The sequence below is a fragment of the Salvelinus alpinus genome, chromosome 29, assembly GCF_045679555.1.
Source record: "Salvelinus alpinus chromosome 29, SLU_Salpinus.1, whole genome shotgun sequence".
Lineage (NCBI taxonomy): Eukaryota > Metazoa > Chordata > Actinopteri > Salmoniformes > Salmonidae > Salvelinus > Salvelinus alpinus.
The window spans coordinates 8,322,090-8,346,521 of record NC_092114.1 but is presented as its reverse complement, the minus strand read 5'-3'; the positions used below and the strand labels follow the sequence as shown (position 1 = coordinate 8,346,521).

The following is a 24,432-nucleotide window of genomic DNA, read 5'->3' as shown; positions in this document are numbered from 1 at the left end:
CAGTAAGCTTCGCTCTTAAAAAACAAAGCATTGGTTCAATCGCCAGACTATATAACTGCCCTGAAATTGGGCATCCCTGCCTGATACCCCTTTGGACAGGGATGGGGCAACTCAAACCACCCCCCACCTTCACCATACACGAGGCCCCAGCATACAGTAAATTCATCCAAGACAAAAAAACATCCCCAAACCCAAAGGCTTTCATCGTTTTGAACAAATACTGGTGGTCCACGCGGTCAAAAGCCTTCTCCTGATCCAAAGAAAGTAAACCCACATTTACATCAGACAGTTTACAAATGTCTAGAACATCTCTTATCAGAAACAAGTTGTCAACAATTGAGCGATCAGGTACACAGTAGGACTGGTCCTTGTGGACCAACAATCCCAGATACTCTTTCAACCTGTTTGAGAGACATTTTGAAACTATTTTATATTCTGCACACAGCAAAGCAACAGGTCTCCAATTTTTTATGAGAGCCAAATCCCCCTTTTTTGGCAACAGTGAAAGCACCGCACGTTGACAGGATACAGGAAGAGAACCCTCATGAAAAGATTCACACACCACTTCATAAAAATCCTCCCCAATAGACCCCCAAAAGTGCTTATAGAACTCAGATGGTAAACCATCAATGCCAGGGGCTCGGCCTGTTGAGAGCTGCATAACTGCTGTGGACAGCTCTTGCAGTGTAATGTCAGAGTCCAATGCGACTCTCTGTTCAGGTCCCAATTTAGGAAGACCATGTAACAACTGTTCAGTACACAGAGAGTCACAATCCTCCGCCTTGTAGAGGGCAGAGTAGAAATCCACGGCATGTTGACGCATTTCACTGTCGTCCGTGGTCACCTTCCCATCAGGGAGACGAAGGCAGACCATCTGTTTACGTTGTAATTTCGACTGTCCAAGGTTAAAAAAAAAAGGCACTAGGAGCATCCATATCCTTGAGGGAAGCGAAACGAGACCTAATCAAGGCACCTTTCACTCTTTCATGCAGAAACGACCTCAGTTCATGTCTCTTGTCCTGTAAGTTCATGACTAGTCCAGGGTCATTCTGAGTGAGCAGCTTCAATTCAATTGATTTGATGTCCTGTTCAAGGGCATTGATAGTCTCTTTAACTTCAATTTGAGACAAAGCAGTATACTGTTGACAAAATACTCGTATTTGGGCCTTCCCAACATCCCACCATTGTCTCAAGGACTCAAAATTCCCTTTTGTAACCCTCCATTTTTCCCAAAACAACAAAAACCTTTCACAAAACTTGACATCATGTAACAATTTAACATTAAAATACCAGTAAGGTGATGACCTTCGTGGACAGGACAAGTGAATATCAACAGTTATAATGTGATGATCAGAGAAACCCACAGGAGTAATGGCACACCTTCCAACCCTACTACAGTATTGATCAGATACGTACAACCTATCTAACCTTGCTGCACTGACACGACCTTCATTCACTTTCAACCATGTGTATTGCCTAACTTTTGCATTCTTTACTCTCCACACATCACAAAGCTCTAACTCAGTTAGTAAGCCAGACAGGAAAGTGGCTGACCGCAGGTGAGGTTCTTCAGCGTTGCGATCAACAGTAAAATCCACAGTACAGTTCCAGTCCCCCCCTACAACCATACACCCCTCTTGGTCACACTGTCTTAAGGTTTCTTTTATTTTATCAAACACAACAAGACGCTCGGTACCCTCATTAGGAGCATAAACATTCAAAAAAAGAAACAAAACCCCCATAACATCCACCTTGACCAATAAAACCCGACCCTTGACAATCTCTGTTGTAGATATCACAGTCACCCCTAAACCTGAGGAAAACAAGATGGCCACCCCAGCACTGAAATTAGTACCATGACTGAGTATATGCTGCCCCTCCCACCACATACCCCAGTCAACCTCATTAGCCTCATCACTATGTGTCTCCTGTAGGAAAACTACATTAAGCCTTTTCTGTTTTATTTCTTCTAAAACCCAAGCCCTCTTATTTCTGTCCCTTCCCCCATTAATATTGAGAGAACCTACCCTTAGTACCTCCATGTAGAAAAGAGAAAAGAAAAGCAGAATAAACCACAGAGAAACCAAAGAGAAAAAAGACACCCTATGAAGCATGATCATCATCATTATTTAAATCTTTTCTTATTAACCTGACCACGTTTCCCACCACCTTTTGCTGCTGTAACAGCAGTAACAAATTTCCTCAAGCGAAACCGCTTCTTCTCACTCAACTGGTCTAACCCCACCGTCTTCTGTAACATCACAGCTGACCTCACAAACTTATCAACATCAAAATATTCTGCCAATTTTACAGATTTCCCAAAAGTCTGATCCAGAAACCCATTTACCTCCTCTAGATCATAAATTGAGTCCTCACCAGCTGCTGTCATATCAGAAGAGATATCCATATCCTTCTCCTGATCCTCCTCAGCTGAGGCCACAGACCACTGACTCCCCTCTACCACATCCCTTTCAACACTCCCCACTTGCACCCCATCACTCGTACCAGGCATCTCCTCCACTACCTGGGAGACTAGCCCCACCTGAACCCCATTACCCGTGGTGGGCATCTCCTCCACTACATGAGAGCCCAGCTCCACATGAACCCCCTCCTGTACCCCATTACTCGTAGTGGGCATTTCCTCTACTACCTGGGAGCCTAACTCCACATGAAACCCCTCCTGTACTCCATTACTCGTAGTGGGCATCTCCTCCACTCCCTTGGAGTCTAGTTCCACATGAACCCCCTCCTGTACTCCATTACTCGTAGTGGGCATCTCCTCCACTACCTGTGAGATTAGCTCCACATGAACCCCCTCCTGTACTCCATTACTCGTAGTGGGCATCTCCTCCACTACCTTTGAGATTAACTCCATATGAACCCCCTCCTGTGCCCCAGTACTCGTACTGGGCACCTCCTCACCAGTCTGAGGAACTGGCTCTTCAACACGGATAACTTGTTCCTCGGCAACAGGTGCTTGTGGCTGCTCAACCACTGTCAGCCCACCTCTCCCTACATCAGTGGGCCCAGGCGTTACGATGACCACCTGCGCCCCTCCCTCTGCCTTCTCCCTTTTCGGGCAAGCATGTCGCTTATGGCCAACATCCCCACACTCAAAACACCGTTGACTACCCGTACTAGCATACGCCATATACATTCTATTGTCATACTTGACTTTAAACGATATCTCCAAAGTCTGCTCCGGTGAGTCCAAAAACATAAACACCTGTCGCCGAAACGACATAACCTGTTTCAACGCCGGGTGTTTGCAACCCAACGGAACACCCTTAATTGAGCTTGCAAACTTCCCAAAGCGCAATAACTCGCGCTCCAATAGCTCATTTGGAATAAACGGTGGTACATTTGAAATCGTTACCCTTGTTGACGGAGAAAAAAGCGGGGTAACTTGAATAAACATTCCCTTAAGAAGTACGCCCTGCTCAACCATACGATCAACAAGGCGCTCTTCCTTAAGAAATACCACCACCGCTTTATTCATCCGTGACGCATACGCAACATTATCGTATCCTACCTTCTCTCCTACGGCGACCAGAAAATCCTCCACCGTGACAGTAGCTTCAGTGACACACCTAAAGCCGTGCCGAAGTGACAGGGACGGCATTCCAATTCTGGAAGCCATCCCCGCCAAAATCAAGGTAATTTCGATACGAAAAAACCTAAATACTTAATTCTACCACACAACAAAAAAAAAAAAAATATATATATATAATAATCTTAATCATGCACAGAAGAAACCAAAGAATGCCACCAAGAAAGAAAAAACCGAAGGAAAGTTCTGAATATCTTACTCTACACAACACACGCACTCACTCAATCAATCATTCAATTCCCAGCATGCACCAAACACTCCCAGCATGCAGAGAGAGAGAGAGAGAGAGAGATAGGGAGAAAGAGAGAGATAGGGGGAGAGAGAGAGAGATAGGGGGACAGAGAGATTGAGAGAGGAGAGAGAGGGGGACAGATAGATTGAGAGAGAGAGAGAGAGAGAGAGAGAGACAGATAGATTGAGAGAGAGAGAGAGAGAGAGAGAGAGAGAGAGAGAGAGAGAGAGAGAGAGAGAGAGAGAGAGAAAGGGAGAGAGAGAAGAGAGAAGAGAGAACCTCTCTAGGTTTCTTCCTAGGTTCTGGTCTTCCTAGGGAGTTTTTCCTAGCCACCGTGCTTCTACATCTGCATTGCTTGCTGTTTGGGGTTTTAGGCTGGGTTTCTGTACAGCACTTTGAGATATCAGCTGATGTAAAAATAGCTGAATAAATTCATTTGATTGATTGATTGAGATAGAGGGGGAGAGCGAGAGAGAGAGAGAGAGAGAGAGAGAGAGAGAGAGAGAGAGAGAGAGAGAGAGAGAGAGAGAGAGAGAGAGAGAGAGAGAGAGAGAGAGAGAGAGAGAGAGAGAGAGAGGGAGGAGAGAGAGAGAGAGAGAGAGAGAGAGAGAGAGAGAGAGAGAGAGAGAGCGAGAGAGAGAGAGAGAGAGAGAGAGAGAGAGAGAGAGAGAGAGAGAGAGAGAGAGAGAGAGAGAGAGAGAGAGAGAGAGAGAGAGAGAGAGAGAGAGAGAGAGAGAGAGAGAGATGATCTGCTGCTTCTGTCACCAACCAAGGAGGGCCTACAGCAGCACCTAGATCTTCTGCACAGATTCTGTCAGACCTGGGCCCTGACAGTAAATCTCAGTAAGACCAAAATAATGGTGTTCCAAAAAAGGTCCAGTCACCAGGACCACAAATTCCATCTAGACACCGTTGCCCTAGAGCACACAAAAAACTATACATACCTCGGCCTAAACATCAGCACCACAGGTAACTTCCACAAAGCTGTAAACGATCTGAGAGACAAGGCAAGAAGGGCCTTCTATGCCATCAAAAGGAACATAAATTTCAACATACCAATTAGGATCTGGCTAAAAATACTTGAATCAGTCATAGAGCCCATTGCCCTTTATGGTTGTGAGGTCTGGGGTCCGCTCACCAACCAAGATTTCACAAAATGGGACAAACACCAAATTGAGACTCTGCATGCAGATTTCTGCAAAAATATCCTCCGTGTACAACGTAGAACACCAAATAATGCATGCAGAGCAGAATTAGGCCGATACCCACTAATTATCAAAATCCAGAAAAGAGCCGTTAAATTCTACAACCACCTAAAAGGAAGCGATTCCCAAACCTTCCATAACAAAGCCATCACCTACAGAGAGATGAACTTGGAGAAGAGTCCCCTAAGCAAGCTGGTCCTAGGGCTCTGTTCACAAACACAAACACACCCCACAGAGCCCCAGGACAACAGCACAATTAGACCCAACCAAATCATGAGAAAACAAAAAGATAATTACTTGACACATTGGAAAGAATTAACAAAAAAACAGAGCAAACTAGAATGCTATTTGGCCCTAAACAGAGAGTACACAGTGGCAGAATACCTGACCACTGTGACTGACCCAAACTTAAGGAAAGCTTTGACTATGTACAGACTCAGTGAGCATAGCCTTGCTATTGAGAAAGGCCGCCGTAGGCAGACATGGCTCTCAAGAGAAGACAGGCTATGTGCACACTGCCCACAAAATGAGGTGGAAACTGAGCTGCACTTCCTAACCTCCTGCCCAATGTATGACCATATTAGAGAGACATATTTCCCTCAGATTACACAGATCCACAAAGAATTTGAAAACAAATCCAATTTTGATAAACTCCCATATCTACTGGGAGAAATTCCACAGTGTGCCATCACAGCAGCAAGATTTGTGACCTGTTGCCACAAGAAAAGGGCAACCAGTGAAGAACAAACACCATTGTAAATACAACCCATATTTATGCTTATTTATTTTAACTTGTGTGCTTTATCCATTTGTACATTGTTACAACACTGTATATATATAATATAACATTTGTAATGTCTTTATTGTTTTGAAACTTCTATATGTGTAATGTTTACTGTTAATTTGTATTGTTTATTTCACTTTTGTATAATATCTACCTCACTTGCTTTGGCAATGTTAACACATGTTTCCCATGCCAATAAAGCCCCTTGAATTGAATTGAATTGAATTGAGAGAGAGAGAGAGAGAGAGAGAGAGAGAGAGAGAGAGAGATAGGGAGAAAGAGAGAGATAGGGGGACAGAGAGATTGAGAGAGGAGAGAGAGGGGGACAGATAGATTGAGAGAGAGAGAGAGAGAGAGAGACAGATAGATTGAGAGAGAGAGAGAGAGAGAGAGAGAGAGAGAGAGAGAGAGAGAGAGAGAGAGAGAGAGAGAGAGAGAGAGAGAGAGAGAGAGAGGGACAGAGAGCGAGAGAGAGGAGAGAGAGGGGGACAGAGAGATTCAGAGAGAGAGAGAGAGAGAGAGGGGGAGAGAGAGAGAGAGGTGGGGGAGAGAGAGAGAGAGGCTGGGGGGAGAGGGGGGAGAGAGAGAGATATGAAAAGCCAAATGAGATTTACTCCTGAGGTGCTGACCTGTTGCACCCTCTACAACCACTGTGATTATTATTATCTGACTCTGCTGGTCATCTATGAACATTTGAACATCTTGGCCATGTTCTGTTATAATCTCCACCCGGCACAGCCAGAAGAGGACTGGCCACCCCTCAGCCTGGTCCCTCTCTAGGTTTCTTCCTAGGTTCTGGTCTTCCTAGGGAGTTTTTCCTAGCCACCGTGCTTCTACATCTGCATTGCTTGCTGTTTGGGGTTTTAGGCTGGGTTTCTGTACAGCACTTTGAGATATCAGCTGATGTAAAAATAGCTGAATAAATTCATTTGATTGATTGATTGAGATAGAGGGGGAGAGCGAGAGAGAGAGAGAGAGAAAGGGAGAGAGAGAAGAGAGAAGAGAGAAGAGAGAGAGAGAGAGAGAGAGAGAGAGAGAGAGAGAGAGAGAGAGAGAGAGAGAGAGAGAGAGAGAGAGAGAGAGATAAACTCCCATATCTACTGGGAGAAATTCCACAGTGTGCCATCACAGCAGCAAGATTTGTGACCTGTTGCCACAAGAAAAGGGCAACCAGTGAAGAACAAACACCATTGTAAATACAACCCATATTTATGCTTATTTATTTTAACTTGTGTGCTTTAACCATTTGTACATTGTTACAACACTGTATATATATAATATAACATTTGTAATGTCTTTATTGTTTTGAAACTTCTGTATGTGTAATGTTTACTGTTAATTTGTATTGTTTATTTCACTTTTGTATAATATCTACCTCACTTGCTTTGGCAATGTTAACACATGTTTCCCATGCCAATAAAGCCCCTTGAATTGAATTGAATTGAATTGAGAGAGAGAGAGAGAGAGAGAGAGAGAGAGAGAGAGAGAGAGAGATAGGGAGAAAGAGAGAGATAGGGGGACAGAGAGATTGAGAGAGGAGAGAGAGGGGGACAGATAGATTGAGAGAGAGAGAGAGAGAGAGAGACAGATAGATTGAGAGAGAGAGAGAGAGAGAGAGAGAGAGAGAGAGAGAGAGAGAGAGAGAGAGAGAGAGAGAGAGAGAGGGACAGAGAGCGAGAGAGAGGAGAGAGAGGGGGACAGAGAGATTCAGAGAGAGAGAGAGAGAGAGAGAGGGGGAGAGAGAGAGAGAGGTGGGGGAGAGAGAGAGAGAGGCTGGGGGGAGAGGGGGGAGAGAGAGAGATATGAAAAGCCAAATGAGATTTGCTCCTGAGGTGCTGACCTGTTGCACCCTCTACAACCACTGTGATTATTATTATCTGACTCTGCTGGTCATCTATGAACATTTGAACATCTTGGCCATGTTCTGTTATAATCTCCACCCGGCACAGCCAGAAGAGGACTGGCCACCCCTCAGCCTGGTCCCTCTCTAGGTTTCTTCCTAGGTTCTGGTCTTCCTAGGGAGTTTTTCCTAGCCACCGTGCTTCTACATCTGCATTGCTTGCTGTTTGGGGTTTTAGGCTGGGTTTCTGTACAGCACTTTGAGATATCAGCTGATGTAAAAATAGCTGAATAAATTCATTTGATTGATTGATTGAGATAGAGGGGGAGAGCGAGAGAGAGAGAGAGAGAAAGGGAGAGAGAGAAGAGAGAAGAGAGAAGAGAGAGAGAGAGAGAGAGAGAGAGAGAGAGAGAGAGAGAGAGAGAGAGAGAGAGAGAGAGAGAGAGAGAGAGAGAGAGAGAGAGAGAGAGAGATAAACTCCCATATCTACTGGGAGAAATTCCACAGTGTGCCATCACAGCAGCAAGATTTGTGACCTGTTGCCACAAGAAAAGGGCAACCAGTGAAGAACAAACACCATTGTAAATACAACCCATATTTATGCTTATTTATTTTAACTTGTGTGCTTTAACCATTTGTACATTGTTACAACACTGTATATATATAATATAACATTTGTAATGTCTTTATTGTTTTGAAACTTCTGTATGTGTAATGTTTACTGTTAATTTGTATTGTTTATTTCACTTTTGTATAATATCTACCTCACTTGCGTTGGCAATGTTAACACATGTTTCCCATGCCAATAAAGCCCCTTGAATTGAATTGAATTGAATTGAGAGACCCGGACAGTCTCTAAATCTAAACACAAACAGCTCCACTCAAAGTCTAGACAAGCAGCCCATTCTGCAGACTCACTCCTCCTCCATCGATTCACTTGAAACAAAGCCAATTCCACAGAGTAAAACGGCCTTTGATTGGCTAATCAAAGCTTAGTGGTGCATATAGCATTACTGAGGAGGATTCTCCACGACTCAATCAGGGATTCGATCAGTGAATCGATTCACTCCAATTGACTCATCCACGCTCACCCCAACAGTGATCGGCATGATAAGTGAATCGATTGCTCTGGTCTAATTGAATCATCTGGACTTGTTCCATTCACTCTATAGGTCTCAATGTGTTTAATTCTACTGAGGACGAATCAACCAACAGTTATTTGGATTTTAGGAGTGTCCAGTCTAGTCCAGTCTATGACCTGATGAGGTAGCTCTCTATTCCAGCCAAGCATTCCCACGACCATTAAACTAATCATTGACTTAATTCAGACGATCAGGAGAGCCAATCCTATCAGAGAAAAGATGGTTGGTTGCAGTGTACGAATAAACCTATTAACTTTAGTGCACTCAGATACAGAGGAGACCACACTTTTAGCATCTAAATACAGAATTTCCTGGTCCTCCAGCGAAGAAAAGGAAATCATAGCCCTTTCCGTTTCAGCTACCCATAGATTAGAAGCCATCTCTGGGGAGGTAGCGGAGGAAGCGTGGCTCTCTACGACCATCAGTCGTTATATTGTGACCACGCATTATTCAAGTTTCCCTTTGAGGCCCATCTGTTAATGAAGGGGAGTCTCCCTCTGGTGGTGGAGGCCATTATTACACTGGTCCCCTCCCTGCAACCTACCTACTCCTCCCTTGTTTAAAAAAAAAGTACCACAGTAGATAGAGGTTGTTTGGCTTGTAACCATTAAAAAATGTTATAAATGGCACTAAAATAGGATTCCACTGAGGTAAAAAAAACATTTTGGGGGACATATAGCACCCTTTTTATGGTTCTTTATAGAACCTGTATGGAGAACAGTTCTATAAAGAACCTGCCTCAATCTTAAAGGTTCTTTGTTGATCCTTTTAAAGAACCATACAGGGTTTTATATTCTATTTATTCTGGTCAGCCATATTATACTGTTAAAATTCCATAGGTGTTATTATTGTGTTAATTGACAAGTTGAATCAAATGAGCTACCTCTGGAACAGCTGAGGGTCCCCGAGGAGAGAAGTGAGAACCACTGACTGATTCATTCAACCATTCTCCATTTACACAAGGTCATACGTGAGTGTTTCACAAGACACCCTCGCATGTCATAGTCATATATGTAGAAAATGGAATTGCATAACACAACACATTAGATAAACTGCAATGACCTTTCATTTTTTTATACATTTTTTGGTCATTTAGCAGACGCTCTTATCCAGAGCGACTTGTACCTTTTCGTACAGGTCCCACATGGGAATCAAACGTGGGACACAAACCCACAACCCTGGCATGCTCTACCAACTGAGCCACACGGGACTCCCACTCACAGTTGCGCATAAAGAGCTGTTAGCAAACCACGCCACAAAATGCTCCAATGAGCCGCCTCTACATTTTAATTATCACTAAAAGAGCAAAGAACCCTTGAAGAGATCAACGGTTAAACTGAGTCATTCTGGTTCTCTCTTCCCAAAGAACCCTCATTGTGTTGTGTATGGGGACTGAGGATGTTGCCTAGGCATATGTCCCAAGTGACACCCTATTCCCTATATAGTGCACTAAACAGAGAGCCATTTAGTCCATTCATTTTGACCAGAGCCGTATGGGCCCCAGAATGTTGCTCTGCTGTTTATAATGGATGTACAGGACCAAACTGTATGGGCCCCAGAATGTTGCTCTGCTGTTTATAATGGATGTACAGGACCAAACTGTATGGGCCCCAGAATGTTGCTCTGCTGTTTATAATGGATGTACAGGACCAAACTGTATGGGCCCCAGAATGTTGCTCTGCTGTTTATAATGGATGTACAGGACCAAACTGTATGGGCCCCAGAATGTTGCTCTGCTGTTTATAATGGATGTACAGGACCAAACTGTATGGGCCCCAGAATGTTGCTCTGCTGTTTATAATGGATGTACAGGACCAAACTGTATGAGCCCCAGAATGTTGCTCTGCTGTTTATAATGGATGTACAGGACCAAACTGTATGGGCCCCAGAATGTTGCTCTGCTGTTTATAATGGATGTACAGGACCAAACTGTATGGGCCCCAGAATGTTGCTCTGCTGTTTATAATGGATGTACAGGACCAAACTGTATGGGCCCCAGAATGTTGCTCTGCTGTTTATAATGGATGTACAGGACCAAACTGTATGGGCCCCAGAATGTTGCTCTGCTGTTTATAATGGATGTACAGGACCAAACTGTATGGGCCCCAGAATGTTGCTCTGCTGTTTATAATGGATGTACAGGACCAAACTGTATGGGCCCCAGAATGTTGCTCTGCTGTTTATAATGGATGTACAGGACCAAACTGTATGGGCCCCAGAATGTTGCTCTGCTGTTTATAATGGATGTACAGGACCAAACTGTATGGGCCCCAGAATGTTGCTCTGCTGTTTATAATGGATGTACAGGACCAAACTGTATGGGTCCCAGAATGTTGCTCTGCTGTTTATAATGGATGTACAGGACCAAACTGTATGGGTCCCAGAATGTTGCTCTGCTGTTTATAATGGATGTACAGGACCAAACTGTATGGGCCCCAGAATGTTGCTCTGCTGTTTATAATGGATGTACAGGACCAAACTGTATGGGCCCCAGAATGTTGCTCTGCTGTTTATAATGGATGTACAGGACCAAACTGTATGGGCCCCAGAATGTTGCTCTGCTGTTTATAATGGATGTACAGGACCAAACTGTATGGGCCCCAGAATGTTGCTCTGCTGTTTATAATGGATGTACAGGACCAAACTGTATGGGCCCCAGAATGTTGCTCTGCTGTTTATAATGGATGTACAGGACCAAACTGTATGGGCCCCAGAATGTTGCTCTGCTGTTTATAATGGATGTACAGGACCAAACTGTATGGGTCCCAGAATGTTGCTCTGCTGTTTATAATGGATGTACAGGACCAAACTGTATGGGTCCCAGAATGTTGCTCTGCTGTTTATAATGGATGTACAGGACCAAACTGTATGGGCCCCAGAATGTTGCTCTGCTGTTTATAATGGATGTACAGGACCAAACTGTATGGGCCCCAGAATGTTGCTCTGCTGTTTATAATGGATGTACAGGACCAAACTGTATGGGCCCCAGAATGTTGCTCTGCTGTTTATAATGGATGTACAGGACCAAACTGTATGGGCCCCAGAATGTTGCTCTGCTGTTTATAATGGATGTACAGGACCAAACTGTATGAGCCCCAGAATGTTGCTCTGCTGTTTATAATGGATGTACAGGACCAAACTGTATGAGCCCCAGAATGTTGCTCTGCTGTTTATAATGGATGTACAGGACCAAACTGTAGAACTGTTACGCCTCTTGGTCATTCAAATCTCCTTTTATTGGAACGGAAAGAAGAGTTTAAACTACTTTTATTATTATTATTTTAAACCTTTATTTAACTAAGCAAGTCAGTTAAGAACTAATTCTTATTTACAATGACGGCCTACCCCGGTGTCATGACGTTGGCCTGGGGGTAGGTTTATGACAGTCATAAATACCTCCCCCCCCCCCCCCACCCCGTTCCTCTCCCTACTCTACTGATGTGACATTAGAAAGCCCCTTTGTTTAACGTAGAGATTCTGGGAACATCAGAAGTTGGGGGGAAATTAACTATATTCTGGTAATCCGACCAGCTGAACATATGCGGTGGTACTTAAGGTATATTATGTCAGTTCGGTTGCCCTCTGGCACATTCTCATCAATGATAGAATGACATAAACTCTACTGTGGAAAGTCTAAACATCAGAGGTATCGCATTCACATGGAATTGTTGTTTAATTCAAATGTTTGAATATGAAACTATTTGTGAAGAGATGAAATGTAATTTTAGCTTCCAAATGAGAGATTTGGGTTTTCATAAGTTTACTCAACCAGTGGCCCGCCCCTGTGAAGAGACATGGGTAATAAACTTTTCAGACACACCCCTCTCCCTCCACTATATAAGCCATTGACAAAAATATAACCTTCTGTTCTGGGTACATTAGGATGACAATCCGATGTCAGAATGGTTCAGATAATAACTACAGAACTAAGCCAACATCAGCATGAGCTTTGGTTGTGAATGGTATGAACTTTGAATCGTATTCACTATAGAAGTGATACCTCCTAGACGTTGTTAGCAACAGCAGCTGCAAACGTAAATTAGGACAGACAGAGTATCCCGTCTACTACACAACGACGTTACTACAACGTATCCAGTGACCACCAGAGACATTCTTCAAAGGACAGAGGACTCGGTTTGGCAACACGGTCTTCCATCTACCACCAACCTACTGAAGCGCAGCTCAGAGTAAATATTTATTGCATTTTCTTTTTACAAATGGGCGGTAATTTAGAATGCATAAGATACTGTATTTACGATAGCACAGCTTCGCCTCTGTTCCAGTCTCCCGCTCTTTCACTCAAACCCAGCCCCTTTTCCTTTGTGTAACAAGCTGTCATATCTGTTCCGCCCGCTAGGTACGTTTTCCTTTATGACGGCAATTTGTAATCAAGTTATGATTTAATTGTGTATGTGTGATTCTGTGTGATCAGTTAGGTATTTAGTAAATAAATAATTAAACCCAATTTTGTATTGCTGATTCAACTTGTTAGCCAGGGTTCGTGAAGATAACCAAGAATGTACAACTTTCAGATGAGACTGAAATAAGGTGACGATTAATATTGACTGCTATTGATGTAAAATATTACTAGGTCTTTAAGAGTTTATTCGGAAGATAACAGCTCTATAAATATTATTTCGTGGTGCCCCTCCTCTCTAGTTAATTACATTTACATGATTAGTTCAATCAGGTAATATTAATTACGGAGAATGTATTTTATAGAATAGCATGTCATAACACTTAATCCGGCATAGCAAAAGACACGACACCGGCCAAACCCTCCCTTAACCTGGACGACGCTGGGACAATTGTGTGCCCCCCTATGGGACTCCCAATCACGGCGGATGTGATGAAGCATGGATTGAGATGCCCCCTAAGTTTCTACCTTCCTTCCTTCCTCCCTCGTTCCCTCACTCCCTCTCTATCGCTCCCTCCCTGGTCAAGGTCATAGTATAGTCCATCTATCCTGACTGTATAGTGCGGTGGGACTTCCACCTGTCCCCTTCTTGACAGAAAGGTGATTTCCACAACGACAGAAAGAGTGATGCATCACGTTGTGAACCAGAGTTTGCATGGGATGACAGCTCTACGTTTCAGCTCACTCACACAACGATGTCATCTACATCACAAGTCCCTCAGAGCGCATTAGCCTCCGATGCTACGTGGCGTAGCGACGTCTGCTATCATTCAGCCATCAATCACCAGTCAGACGGGCTAGCGCTAGTTCCATGGTGACTGACAAAAGGGTACTCCCACGCTGTCTGCCTCTGTCTTTAGCACAGACATCATATAATGACGCTTTCAGCTCCACCAATAGGCTACCTTCCAGAAGACTAAATACTACCATCTGTGGATATAGTCTTTGTATGTTGTATTCATAAACCTACATCTTTATATTCACTCACTCACACACATGCGCCCACACACACACACACACACACACACACTGGCCGTCATTGGGAAGGTGTATTGACAGTTGGGAAAAGATGTCTTCACGGTATGAACAATGTTCAGTACAGGAACCCCAACACACCCCTCCTCCCCTCCCCTCTGCCTCCCCCTCCGCCAACATCTGTCGCCATGGCGCTACTTCAGCATCTGGGCGTTGGCTTCCGGCCAAGGTCACTACCCACCAACAGCTGCAGGGCATGATTCACACACACACACACACACACACACACACACACACACACACACACACACACACACACACACACACACACACACACACACACACACACACACACACACACACACACACACACACACAAACACACACACACACACACACACACACACAAGCAAGAACACACACACACCTTAAAAAATATACTTTTTTTATTTAACTAGGCAAGTCAGTTAAGAACAAATTCTTATTAACAGTGACAGCCTACCGGGGAACAGTGGGTTAACTGCCTTGTTCAGGGGCAGAATGACAGATTTGTACCTTGTCAGCTCGGGGATTCGGTCTTGCAACCTTTCGGTTACTAGTCCAACGCTCTAACCACTAGGTTACCTGCTGCCCCTTGGCCAAGGTCATCCCCCCAACAGCTGCAGAGCACCAGATTACCAAGCAGTCTACAGTGGTGTACTGAGTTGTAAGGTCAACAGTCTATGGTGGTTCAATGTGCTGTAATGGAAACAGTCTACAGTGGTCCACTGAGCTGTAAGGTCAACCAACAGTCTATGGTGGTTCAATGTGCTGTAAGGTCAACCGTCTACAGTGGCTCATTGTTGCAGGACACAGTCTGTCATTAAACTCTCCAGTTCTGTTCTCATTGAAAAGCCACCGACAAGGATGTGAAGGAGTACTGTACCACTCAGGCTATGACACATCATTATAAGGCTATGACACATCATTATCAGGCTATGACACATCATTATCAGGCTATGACACATCATTATCAGGCTATGCCACATCATTATCAGGCTATGCCACATCATTATCAGGCTATGCTACATTGTTATCAGGCTACGCCACATCATTATCAGACTACGCCACATCATTATCAGGCTATGACACCATTATCAGGCTATGCCACATAATTATCAGGCTACGCCACATCATTATCAGACTACGCCACATCATTATCAGGCTATTCCACATCATTATCGGGCTATGACACCATTATCAGGCTATTCCACATCATTATCAGGCTATGACACATCATTATCAGGCTATGCCACATCATTATCAGACTATGCCACATCATTATCAGACTACGCCACATCATTATAAGGCTATGACACATCATTATCAGGCTATGACACATCATTATCAGGCTATGACACATCATTATCAGGCTATGCCACATCATTATCAGGCTATGCTACATTGTTATCAGGCTACGCCACATCATTATCAGACTACGCCACATCATTATCAGGCTATGACAGCATTATCAGGCTATTCCATGGTATACTCACATTAAGCAGTGGGGACAGCTCCACCACCACCATGGGTTCACTGGGTTTGGGTTCTGGTCGGACCGTCACCGTCAGAATCTTAGAGTTGATCACAGCAGGGGCTCTAAAGAGAGAGAGAGAGAGAGAGAGAGAGAGAGAGAGAGAGAGAGAGAGAGAGAGAGAGAGAGAGAGAGAGAGAGAGAGAGAGAGAGAGAGAGAGACAGAAATAGCACATCGTTACAACATTGTATATAGAGATAATATGACATTCGAAATGTTTTTATTATTTTGGAAGTTTAAAAATAATGTATTTCAATGTTGTTTATTATCTATTTCACTTGCTTTGGCAATGAAAACATATGTTGAGTTAAAGAAAGAGAGTGTGAGAGTGAGTGAGAGGAGATGAGAGACAGACAGCGAGAGAGAGAGAGAGATGAGAGACAGAGAGAGAGAGAGAGAGAGAGAGAGAGAGAGAGAGAGAGAGAGAGAGAGAGAGAGAGAGAGAGAGAGAGAGAGAGAGAGAGAGAGAGAGAGAGAGAGAGAGAGAGAGAGAGATGAGAGACAGATAGAGAGAGAGAGACCAACAACATTGGACACTTTATGGAACAAAAAGCCTTCACTATATCATCCTGGAATATCCAAGGCCTGAGGTCATCGGCCATTTGTAATGTCTTTATTGTTTTGAAACTTCTGTATGTGTAATGTTTACTGTTCATTTTTATTGTTTATTTCACTTTTGTATGTTATCTACCTCACTTGCTTTGGCAATGTTAACACATGTTTCCCATGCCAATAAAGCCCCTTGAATTGAATTGAATTGAATTGAGAGAGAGAGAGAGAGAGAGAGAGAGAGAGAGAGAGAGAGATGAGAGACAGACAGAGAGAGAGAGAGCGAGAGGGAAGAGAAAGAAAGGTGAGAAAGACAGAAAGAGAGCGAGAGAGAGAGGGGGGGAAGAAAGCGAAAGAAAAAGAGAGAAAAAAGGGAGAGAGAATGAATCTGGTTAAAAATCCCAAAAATACAAGACCATCTTGATGAGACACAGAAACCCAATGCAACCAAGAGTCAAGACCCTAAACAAATAAACAGTCCTCAACATATTAGCATTCAACAGACATCAGATAAGAGGAGCACTCCACTACCATGGGTCTGCATCCCTAATGGCACCCTATTGGGCCCTGGTTAAAAGTAGTTCTCTATATAGGGAATAACTATGGGCCCTGGTGAAAAGTAGTTCACTATATAGGGAATAACTAGCACCAGGCCTAAGTCATTTCACCAGACCTGAGTAATATCACCAGACCTGAGTAATATCTCCAGACCTGAGTAATTTCACCAGACCTGAGTAATTTCACCTGACCTGAGTAATATCATCAGACCTGAGTAATATCACCAGACCTGAGTAATATCACCAGACCTGAGTAATATCACCAGACCTGAGTAATTTCACCAGACCTGAGTAATATCACCTGACCTGAGTAATATCATCAGACCTGAGTAATATCACCAGACCTGAGTAATATCACCTGACCTGAGTAATATCACCAGACCTGAGTAATATCACCAGACCTGAGTAATATCACCAGACCTGAGTAATATCACCTGACCTGAGTAATATCACCTGACCTGAGTAATATCACCAGAATTGAGTATTAGGTCCAGGACCATTAAGAAATAAACATATGGGGAAAGAGAGAGGAGGGAGGTAGAGGATGGAGACAGTGCAATGTTTAACTCCAGTATCACAACCGGGAGTCCCGTAGGGTGGTGCCAAATTGGCTCAGCATCGTCCGGGTTTGGCCGGTCTAGGCCGTCATTGTAAATAAGAATTTATTCTTAACTGACTTGCCTAGTTTAAATAAAGGTTAAATAAAAAATAAAATAAAATAATTTAAAAAAATGGAGAATGGGAGCAAGGAATGAAGAAAGGAATAGCTGACTAGAATAACATTACATCTAGGGAGAAGATTACCAATTGAGAGGGAAGGTAGAAATAAAAAGGCAATGGATCTCCGGTCCTTTCGCAGGATTGATGGCTGTCACACATCTTTAGTGATTAAAGTGTATAATTCCATATCTAATCCTAATAACCATGACATGGAAAGACCTGACACCAAAGCACTACCATCCGTTTGTCACCATAGCGTTAGGAAGGATCAGTCTGACCGGGATAGTTAAGCCCTCCTGAATGATAAACTCTTCCCACTTCTCCGGTAGTTCCCATATAATTGGATTAGCAGGAGTGGGGAATTCCAGGAAGTGCTAGCGGTAGTGGGATAATCTGCGATGGCAAGGTTTAAGGCTTTAGAGATGAAGAATGTTGGATGAGAGAGAGATAAGCTAAATGAATTGCAAACACTTTTTATTGTAATAGGAAACACACTTACTTGGGGGCAGGAAGGATGACTCCTAAGGTTCGATAAAGGATGGCTCCGATGACAAAATACGAGGTCTCCGTTTCTGTTTCTGAAAGACACAAACATAATAGTTATCAATATAAATTGATTTGAGGAAATACATAACTGGTACTTATCCCACGCATGCCCAAAGGCTACAGTCCAAACAGCAGATCACCTGTCCAGGAAGAAGGTTAAAGGTTCATATGTATATAATGTATTCTAGTCGAGGCCTACTGCTCTATTCATATACTGTCCATAATGTGTATTAAAGTACTTGAATTAAAGTACATTAAAGTACGTGCATTAAAGTACATTAAAGTACTTGAACGTACTAGTTAATTTTTATTTTTTTTATCTGCACTTTACGTTACAATTTATATATTTGCCAAATTTTACTTTTACTTCACTACATTCCTGAAGATAATAATGTACTTTTTACTCCATACATTTATACTGACGCCCCAAAATATTCGTTACGTTTTGAATGCTTAGGAGAACAGGAACATGGTCTAATTCACACACTGATCAAGAGAACATCCCTGCTCATCCTCTGCCTCTGGTCTGCTGGACTCACTAAACACAAATGCTTTGTTTGTAAATGATGTATGAGTGTTGGAGTTTGCCCCTGGCAATCCGTAAAAAAATACAATTGTGCCGTCTGGTTTGATTAATATAAAGAATTTGAAATGGTTAATACTTTTACTTTTACTTTTGATCGTTAAGTATATTTAAAACCAAATACATTTAACGAAGTATAATTTTACTGGGTGACTTTCACTTTTACTTGAGTCATTTTCTATTGAAGTATCTTTACTTTTACTCAAGTATGACAATTGGGTACTTTTTCCACCACTGTCTATACACACCATCCTATATAACTACTGTCTATACACACCATCCTATATAACTACTGTCTATACACACCATCCTATATAACTACTGTCTATACACACCATCATATATAACTACTGTCTATACACACCATCCTATATAACTACTGTCTATACGCACCATCCTATATAACTACTGTCTATACACACCATCATATATAACTACTGTCTATACACACCATCCTATATAACTACTGCATATACACACCATCCTATATAACTACTGTCTATACACACCATCCTATATAACTACGGTCTATACACACCATCCTATATAACTACTGTCTATACACACCATCATATATAACTACTGCTGTACACACCTTTTCTATTCATATACTGTCCATAATGTCTCCACACACCATCACATAAAAAGAAACTCAGCAAAAAAAGAAACGTCCTCTCACTGTCAACTGCGTATATTTTCAGCAAACTTAACATGTATAAGTATTTGCATGAACATAACAAGATTCAACAACTGAGACATAAACTGAACAAGTTCCACAGACATGTGACTAACAGAAATGGAATAACGTGTCCCTGAACAAAGGGGGGGAGGGGGAAAAATCTAAAGTAACAGTCAGTATCTGGTGTGGCCACCAGCTGCATTAAGTGCTGCAGTGCATCTTCTCCTCATGAACTGCACCAGATGTGCCAGTTCTTGCTGTGAGATGTTACCCCACTCTTCCACCAAGGCACCTGCAAGTTCCCGGACATTTCTGGGGGGAATGGCCCTAGCCCTCACTCTCCGATCCAACAGGTCCCAGACATGCTCAATGGGATTGAGATCCGGGCTCTTTGCTGGTCATGGCAGAACATTCCTGTCTTGCAGGAAATCACGCACAGATCGAGCAGTATGGCTGGTGGCATTGTCATGCTGGAGGGTCATGTCAGGATGAGCCTGCAGGAAGGGTACCACATGAGGGAGGAGGATGTCTTCCCTGTAACGCACAGCATTGAAATTGCCTGCAATGACAACAAGCTCAGTCCGATGATGCTGTGACACACCGCCCCAGACCATGAGGGACCCTCCACCTCCAAATCGATCCCGCTCCAGGGTACAGGCCTCGGTGTAATGCTCATTCCTTTGACGATAAACGCGAATCCAACCATCCCCCCTGGTGAGGCAAAACCGCGACTCGTCAGTGAAGAGCACTTTTTGTCAGTCCTGTCTGGTCCAGAGACGGTGGGTTTGTGCCCGTAGGCGACGTAGTCGCCGGTGATGTATGGTGAGGACCTGCCTTACAACAGGCCTACAAGCCCTCAGTCCAGCCTCTCTCAGCCTATTGCGGACAGTCTGAGCACTGATGGAGGGATTGTGCATTCCTGGTGTATTTCGGGCAGTTGTTGTTGCCATCCTGTACCTGTCCCGTAGGGGTGATGTTCGGATGTACCGATCTTGTGCAGGTGTTGTTACACGTGGTCTGCCACTGCGAGGACGATCAGCTGTCCGTCCTGTCTCCCTGTAGCGCTGTCTTAGGCGTCTCACAGTACGGACATTGCAATGTATTGCCCTGGCCACATCTGCAGTCCTCATGCCTCCTTGCAGCATGCCTAAGGCATGTTCACGCAGATGAGCAGGGACCCCGGGCATCTTTCTGTTGGTGTTTTTCAAAGTCAGTAGAAAGGCCTCTTTAGTGTCCTAAGTTTTCATAACTGTGACCTTAATTGCCTACCGTCTGTAAGCTGTTAGTGTCTTAACGACCGATCCACAGGTGCATGTTCATTAATTGTTTATGGTTCATTGAACAAGCATGGGAAACAGTGTTAAAACCCTTTACAATGAAGATCTGTGAAGTTATTTTGATTTTTACGGATTATCTTTTTTTGCTGAGTTTATATGTATTTTCCGGACTCTGACATTGCTAATTTCTTAGTTCCTTTCTTTTAATGTTGGAATTTGTGTGCATTGTTTTGTATTGTCATGTATTACTACACTGTTGGAGTTAGGAACATAAGCATTTCACTACACCTGCGACAGCATCTGCTAAATATGTGTACGTGACCATTACAATTTGATTTGAGGTTAAAGGTTCACCAACCAGCTGAGAGGAGTTGAAAACCAATAGATAGAGAATGACATTTAGAAGTGAAAGGGGAAAGATAAATAGCCTCTTGTACTGAACTCAGACCACATGTCATTCTCCCCTCATCCGTCTAGACTTCCTCCCTCCTCATCCGTCTAGACTTCCTCCCTCCTCAACCGTCTCTTTCCATTTTCAACTGCCTCCTGGTTTTTTCTTTTCAGAACTTTTCTCTCCAAATTCTTTGTTCCCTCGCTATTCAATTCAATTCAATTCAATTCAATTCAATTCAATTGAAGGGGCTGTATTGGCATGGGAAACATATTTTTAATTACCAAAGCAAGTGTTTCACCCCTTCATCCATTTCAACAGGCCAAAGACTCTCTTTCTACTCTGTGCTTCCTCTGCTTCCCCCGTTCTATTTCTCTCCCTCCATCCCTCTCTCCCTGGAGCAGTGTGTCGCAGAGAGTAGATCTCTCCCTCCATCCCTCTCTCCCTGGAGCAGTGTGTCGCAGAGAGTAGATCTCTCCCAGAGAGGTGGTGTCCCTCTTTAAATGTCACCCTGTCTGGAGGGAAGGAAGGGAGGTAGGGATTGAGGAGAGAGGGGGGAAGGAGTCAGGGAAGCAAGGATGGAGGAGTGAGGGAGGGAGTAGAAAGGAAAATAAAGGAGGGAAAATACTCAGGCACATGGGGTGAGTCATCCAAAATCTAACAGAGAGAGAGAGCGAGAACGAGAGAGAGAGAGAGAGAGAGAGAGAGAGATGATCAAAGTCAACGACGAAGAGCAGTCACTGTGATGGATCCTAATTGAAGGCAGTGTGCATGAACATGCAAATGAGATGGCCCGTTATATTGTGGATGAAAGTGTCTGGGTGGGAGCGCGGGGTGACACTCCTACACTTGACCAGACCACAAACTCATTACAGACATCCTGATTGAGACCAGAACTCCATTCAGTCACACAAACTTTAATCAATACATTTTCCTCTAATATAATTTGGTCACCCCATTATTTTTTAAAGTGTTTAAATGAGTGTTTGCTAACCGTTAGCTAGCGTTTAAATGAGTGTTTGCTAACCATTAGCTAGCGTTTAAATGAGTTTTTGCTAAACGTTAGCTGCCAACTGAAATAGAAAATGACTAAACGTGATCTTGAGACTGGCCTATCAAACTAGAGCGTATACAGATTGAGATGAAGCTCTAACGCATCCATGAAAGCAAGGTATATCTAAGACATTGGCAGAATGCCATTGATATCTGTTGCAGATGTACGTTAAGGGTCAACGGTGTAATAGGTTGTGTTTAAGTACTGTGTATAAATGAATAGACCATGTCATGTATCCATTTCTTTATTAAGCCCTGACCTTCTGGGCTGTCATTGGATCATTGTATCTTATGAGGTTGAATGTGAATGTGTGTGTGTGTGTCTGTGTGTCATAGAACTAGTGCATGGATCTACAGTATCTGTGTATATGCAGTCTAGGAGTGTCTTAACCAGTCTATATCTCTGGGTCAGTGTCATCTTATGGATCAGTGAACAAGCCAGGCATTGGGCTGTGGAGCGAGTCATGAGCCTATCATTGGCCAGTGTGTGTGTGTGTGTGTGTGTGTGTGTGTGTGTGTGTGTGTGTGTGTGTGTGTGTGTGTGTGTGTGTGTGTGTGTGTGTGTGTGTGTGTGTGTGTGTGTGTGTGTGTGTGTGTGTGTGTGTGTGTGTGTGTGTGTGTGTGTGTGTGTGTGTGTGTGTGTGTGTGTGTGTGTGTGTGTGTGTGTGTGTGTGTGTGTGTGTGCGTATAAACTAATGCGCGTGTGTGTGCGCATGTGTGCAATTCTCAATCCTATTGAGCCTATCAGTGGGACTGTCTGTGGGAGAATGGCTTTGGTAACAGGTTAAATGAACCAAACACTTTGATAAACATCAGACTACTGGTCACAATGAGCTCTCTGGAGCCACTGACCTCCTACCACTGCAATTCTTTAGTCATGACTGTCACTATGGAGGGAGACACAGAGGGAGAGAAAGGCCCTGTCAGGGAGTGTGAGTGAGAGAGAGAGAGAGAGAGAGAGAGAGAGAGAGAGAGAGAGAGAGAGAGAGAGAGAGAGAGAGAGAGAGAGAGAGAGAGAGAGAGAGAGAGAGAGAGAGAGAGAGAGAGAGAGAGAGAGAGAGAGAGAGAGAGGGGATGAGGGAGAGAGATAAGGGATGAGGGAGAGAGAGAGAGAGAGAGAGAGAGGGGATGAGGGAGAGAGATAAGGGATGAGGGAGAGAGAGAGAGAGAGAGAGAGAGGGGATGAGGGAGAGAGATAAGGGATGAGGGAGAGAGAGAGAGGGGATGAGTGAGAGAGAGAGCCGATGAGGGTGTGAGAGAGGAGATTAGGAAGAGAGAGGGTGTGGCAGAGAGAGAGAGAGGGGATGAGGGTAAGAGAAAAGGGATGAGGGAGAGAGAGAGAGGGGATGAGGGAGAGAGAGAGCCAATGAGGGTGTGAGAGAGGGGATGAGGGAGAGAGACAAGGGATGAGGGAGAGAGACAGGGGATGAGGGAGAGAGAGGGGATGAGGGAGAGAGAGGGTGCGGCAGAGAGAGGGGAGGAAGGAGAGAGCGAGAAAGAGAGTCAGATAGAAAGAGAGAATGAGAGTAGGAGAGTAGGAGAGAGCCAGAGAGTGAGAGAGATAAATAGATAGATAGTGAGTGAGATAGAGAGAGAGAGAGTGTGAGAGAGAGAGAGAGAGAGAATAGCTGTGTCCTCAGAGCCAGACAGAGACGCCAGACACCGTCTGACACCAGGCTAACCTTTCATGGGGATGGTAGGGGGCACAGAAAGTCAGTGTGTGTGTACTTTCCTGTGGGGCCTGTGTTATTATAGAGGTCAGGATTAGCAACAGAGACATACTAATCTCTTTCTCTATATCTCTCTATGTCTCTCTATTTCTGTCTGTCTGTCTATCTATCTACAGTGCTTTCAGAAAGTATTCATACCTCTTAACTTTTTCCAGATTTTGTTACGTTACAGCCATTTTCTAAAATTGATTAAATTGTTTTTTGCCCCTCATCAATCTACACACAATACTCTGCTTTTTAGACATTTTTGCAAATTTATAAAATCTTTAAAACTGAAATATATAATTTGCACACGTTTTTAGACCCTTTACTCAGTACTTAGTTGAAGCGCCGGTGGCAACAATTACAGCATCGAGTCTTCTCGGGTATGATGCTAGAAGCTTGGCACATCTGTATTTGGGGAGTTTCTCCCATTCTTCTCTGCATATCCTCTCAAGCTCTGTCAGGTTGGATGGGGAGTGTTGCTTCACAGCTATTCTAAGGTCTCTCCAGAGATGTAAGATCGGGTTCAAGTCAGGGCTCTGGCTGGGCTACACAAGGACATTCAGAGACTTGTCCCGAAGCCACT

The 24,432-nt window shown here is 43.7% G+C and overlaps 1 protein-coding gene across 1 annotated transcript in view; it reads right to left on the bottom strand.

The window, feature by feature from the left end:
- The window catches only part of LOC139558863 (adhesion G protein-coupled receptor B2-like), a 635,752-nt gene that overhangs the window by 262,850 nt on the left and 348,470 nt on the right, over positions 1 to 24,432 (bottom strand). The window contains exons 13-14 of the mRNA XM_071374380.1: positions 18,105 to 18,183; positions 15,741 to 15,843 (exon numbers count right to left, since the gene is read on the bottom strand). Of these exons, the coding sequence (XP_071230481.1) occupies positions 15,741 to 15,843; positions 18,105 to 18,183 (182 nt within the window). The remainder of the gene's footprint in view (positions 1 to 15,740; positions 15,844 to 18,104; positions 18,184 to 24,432) is intronic.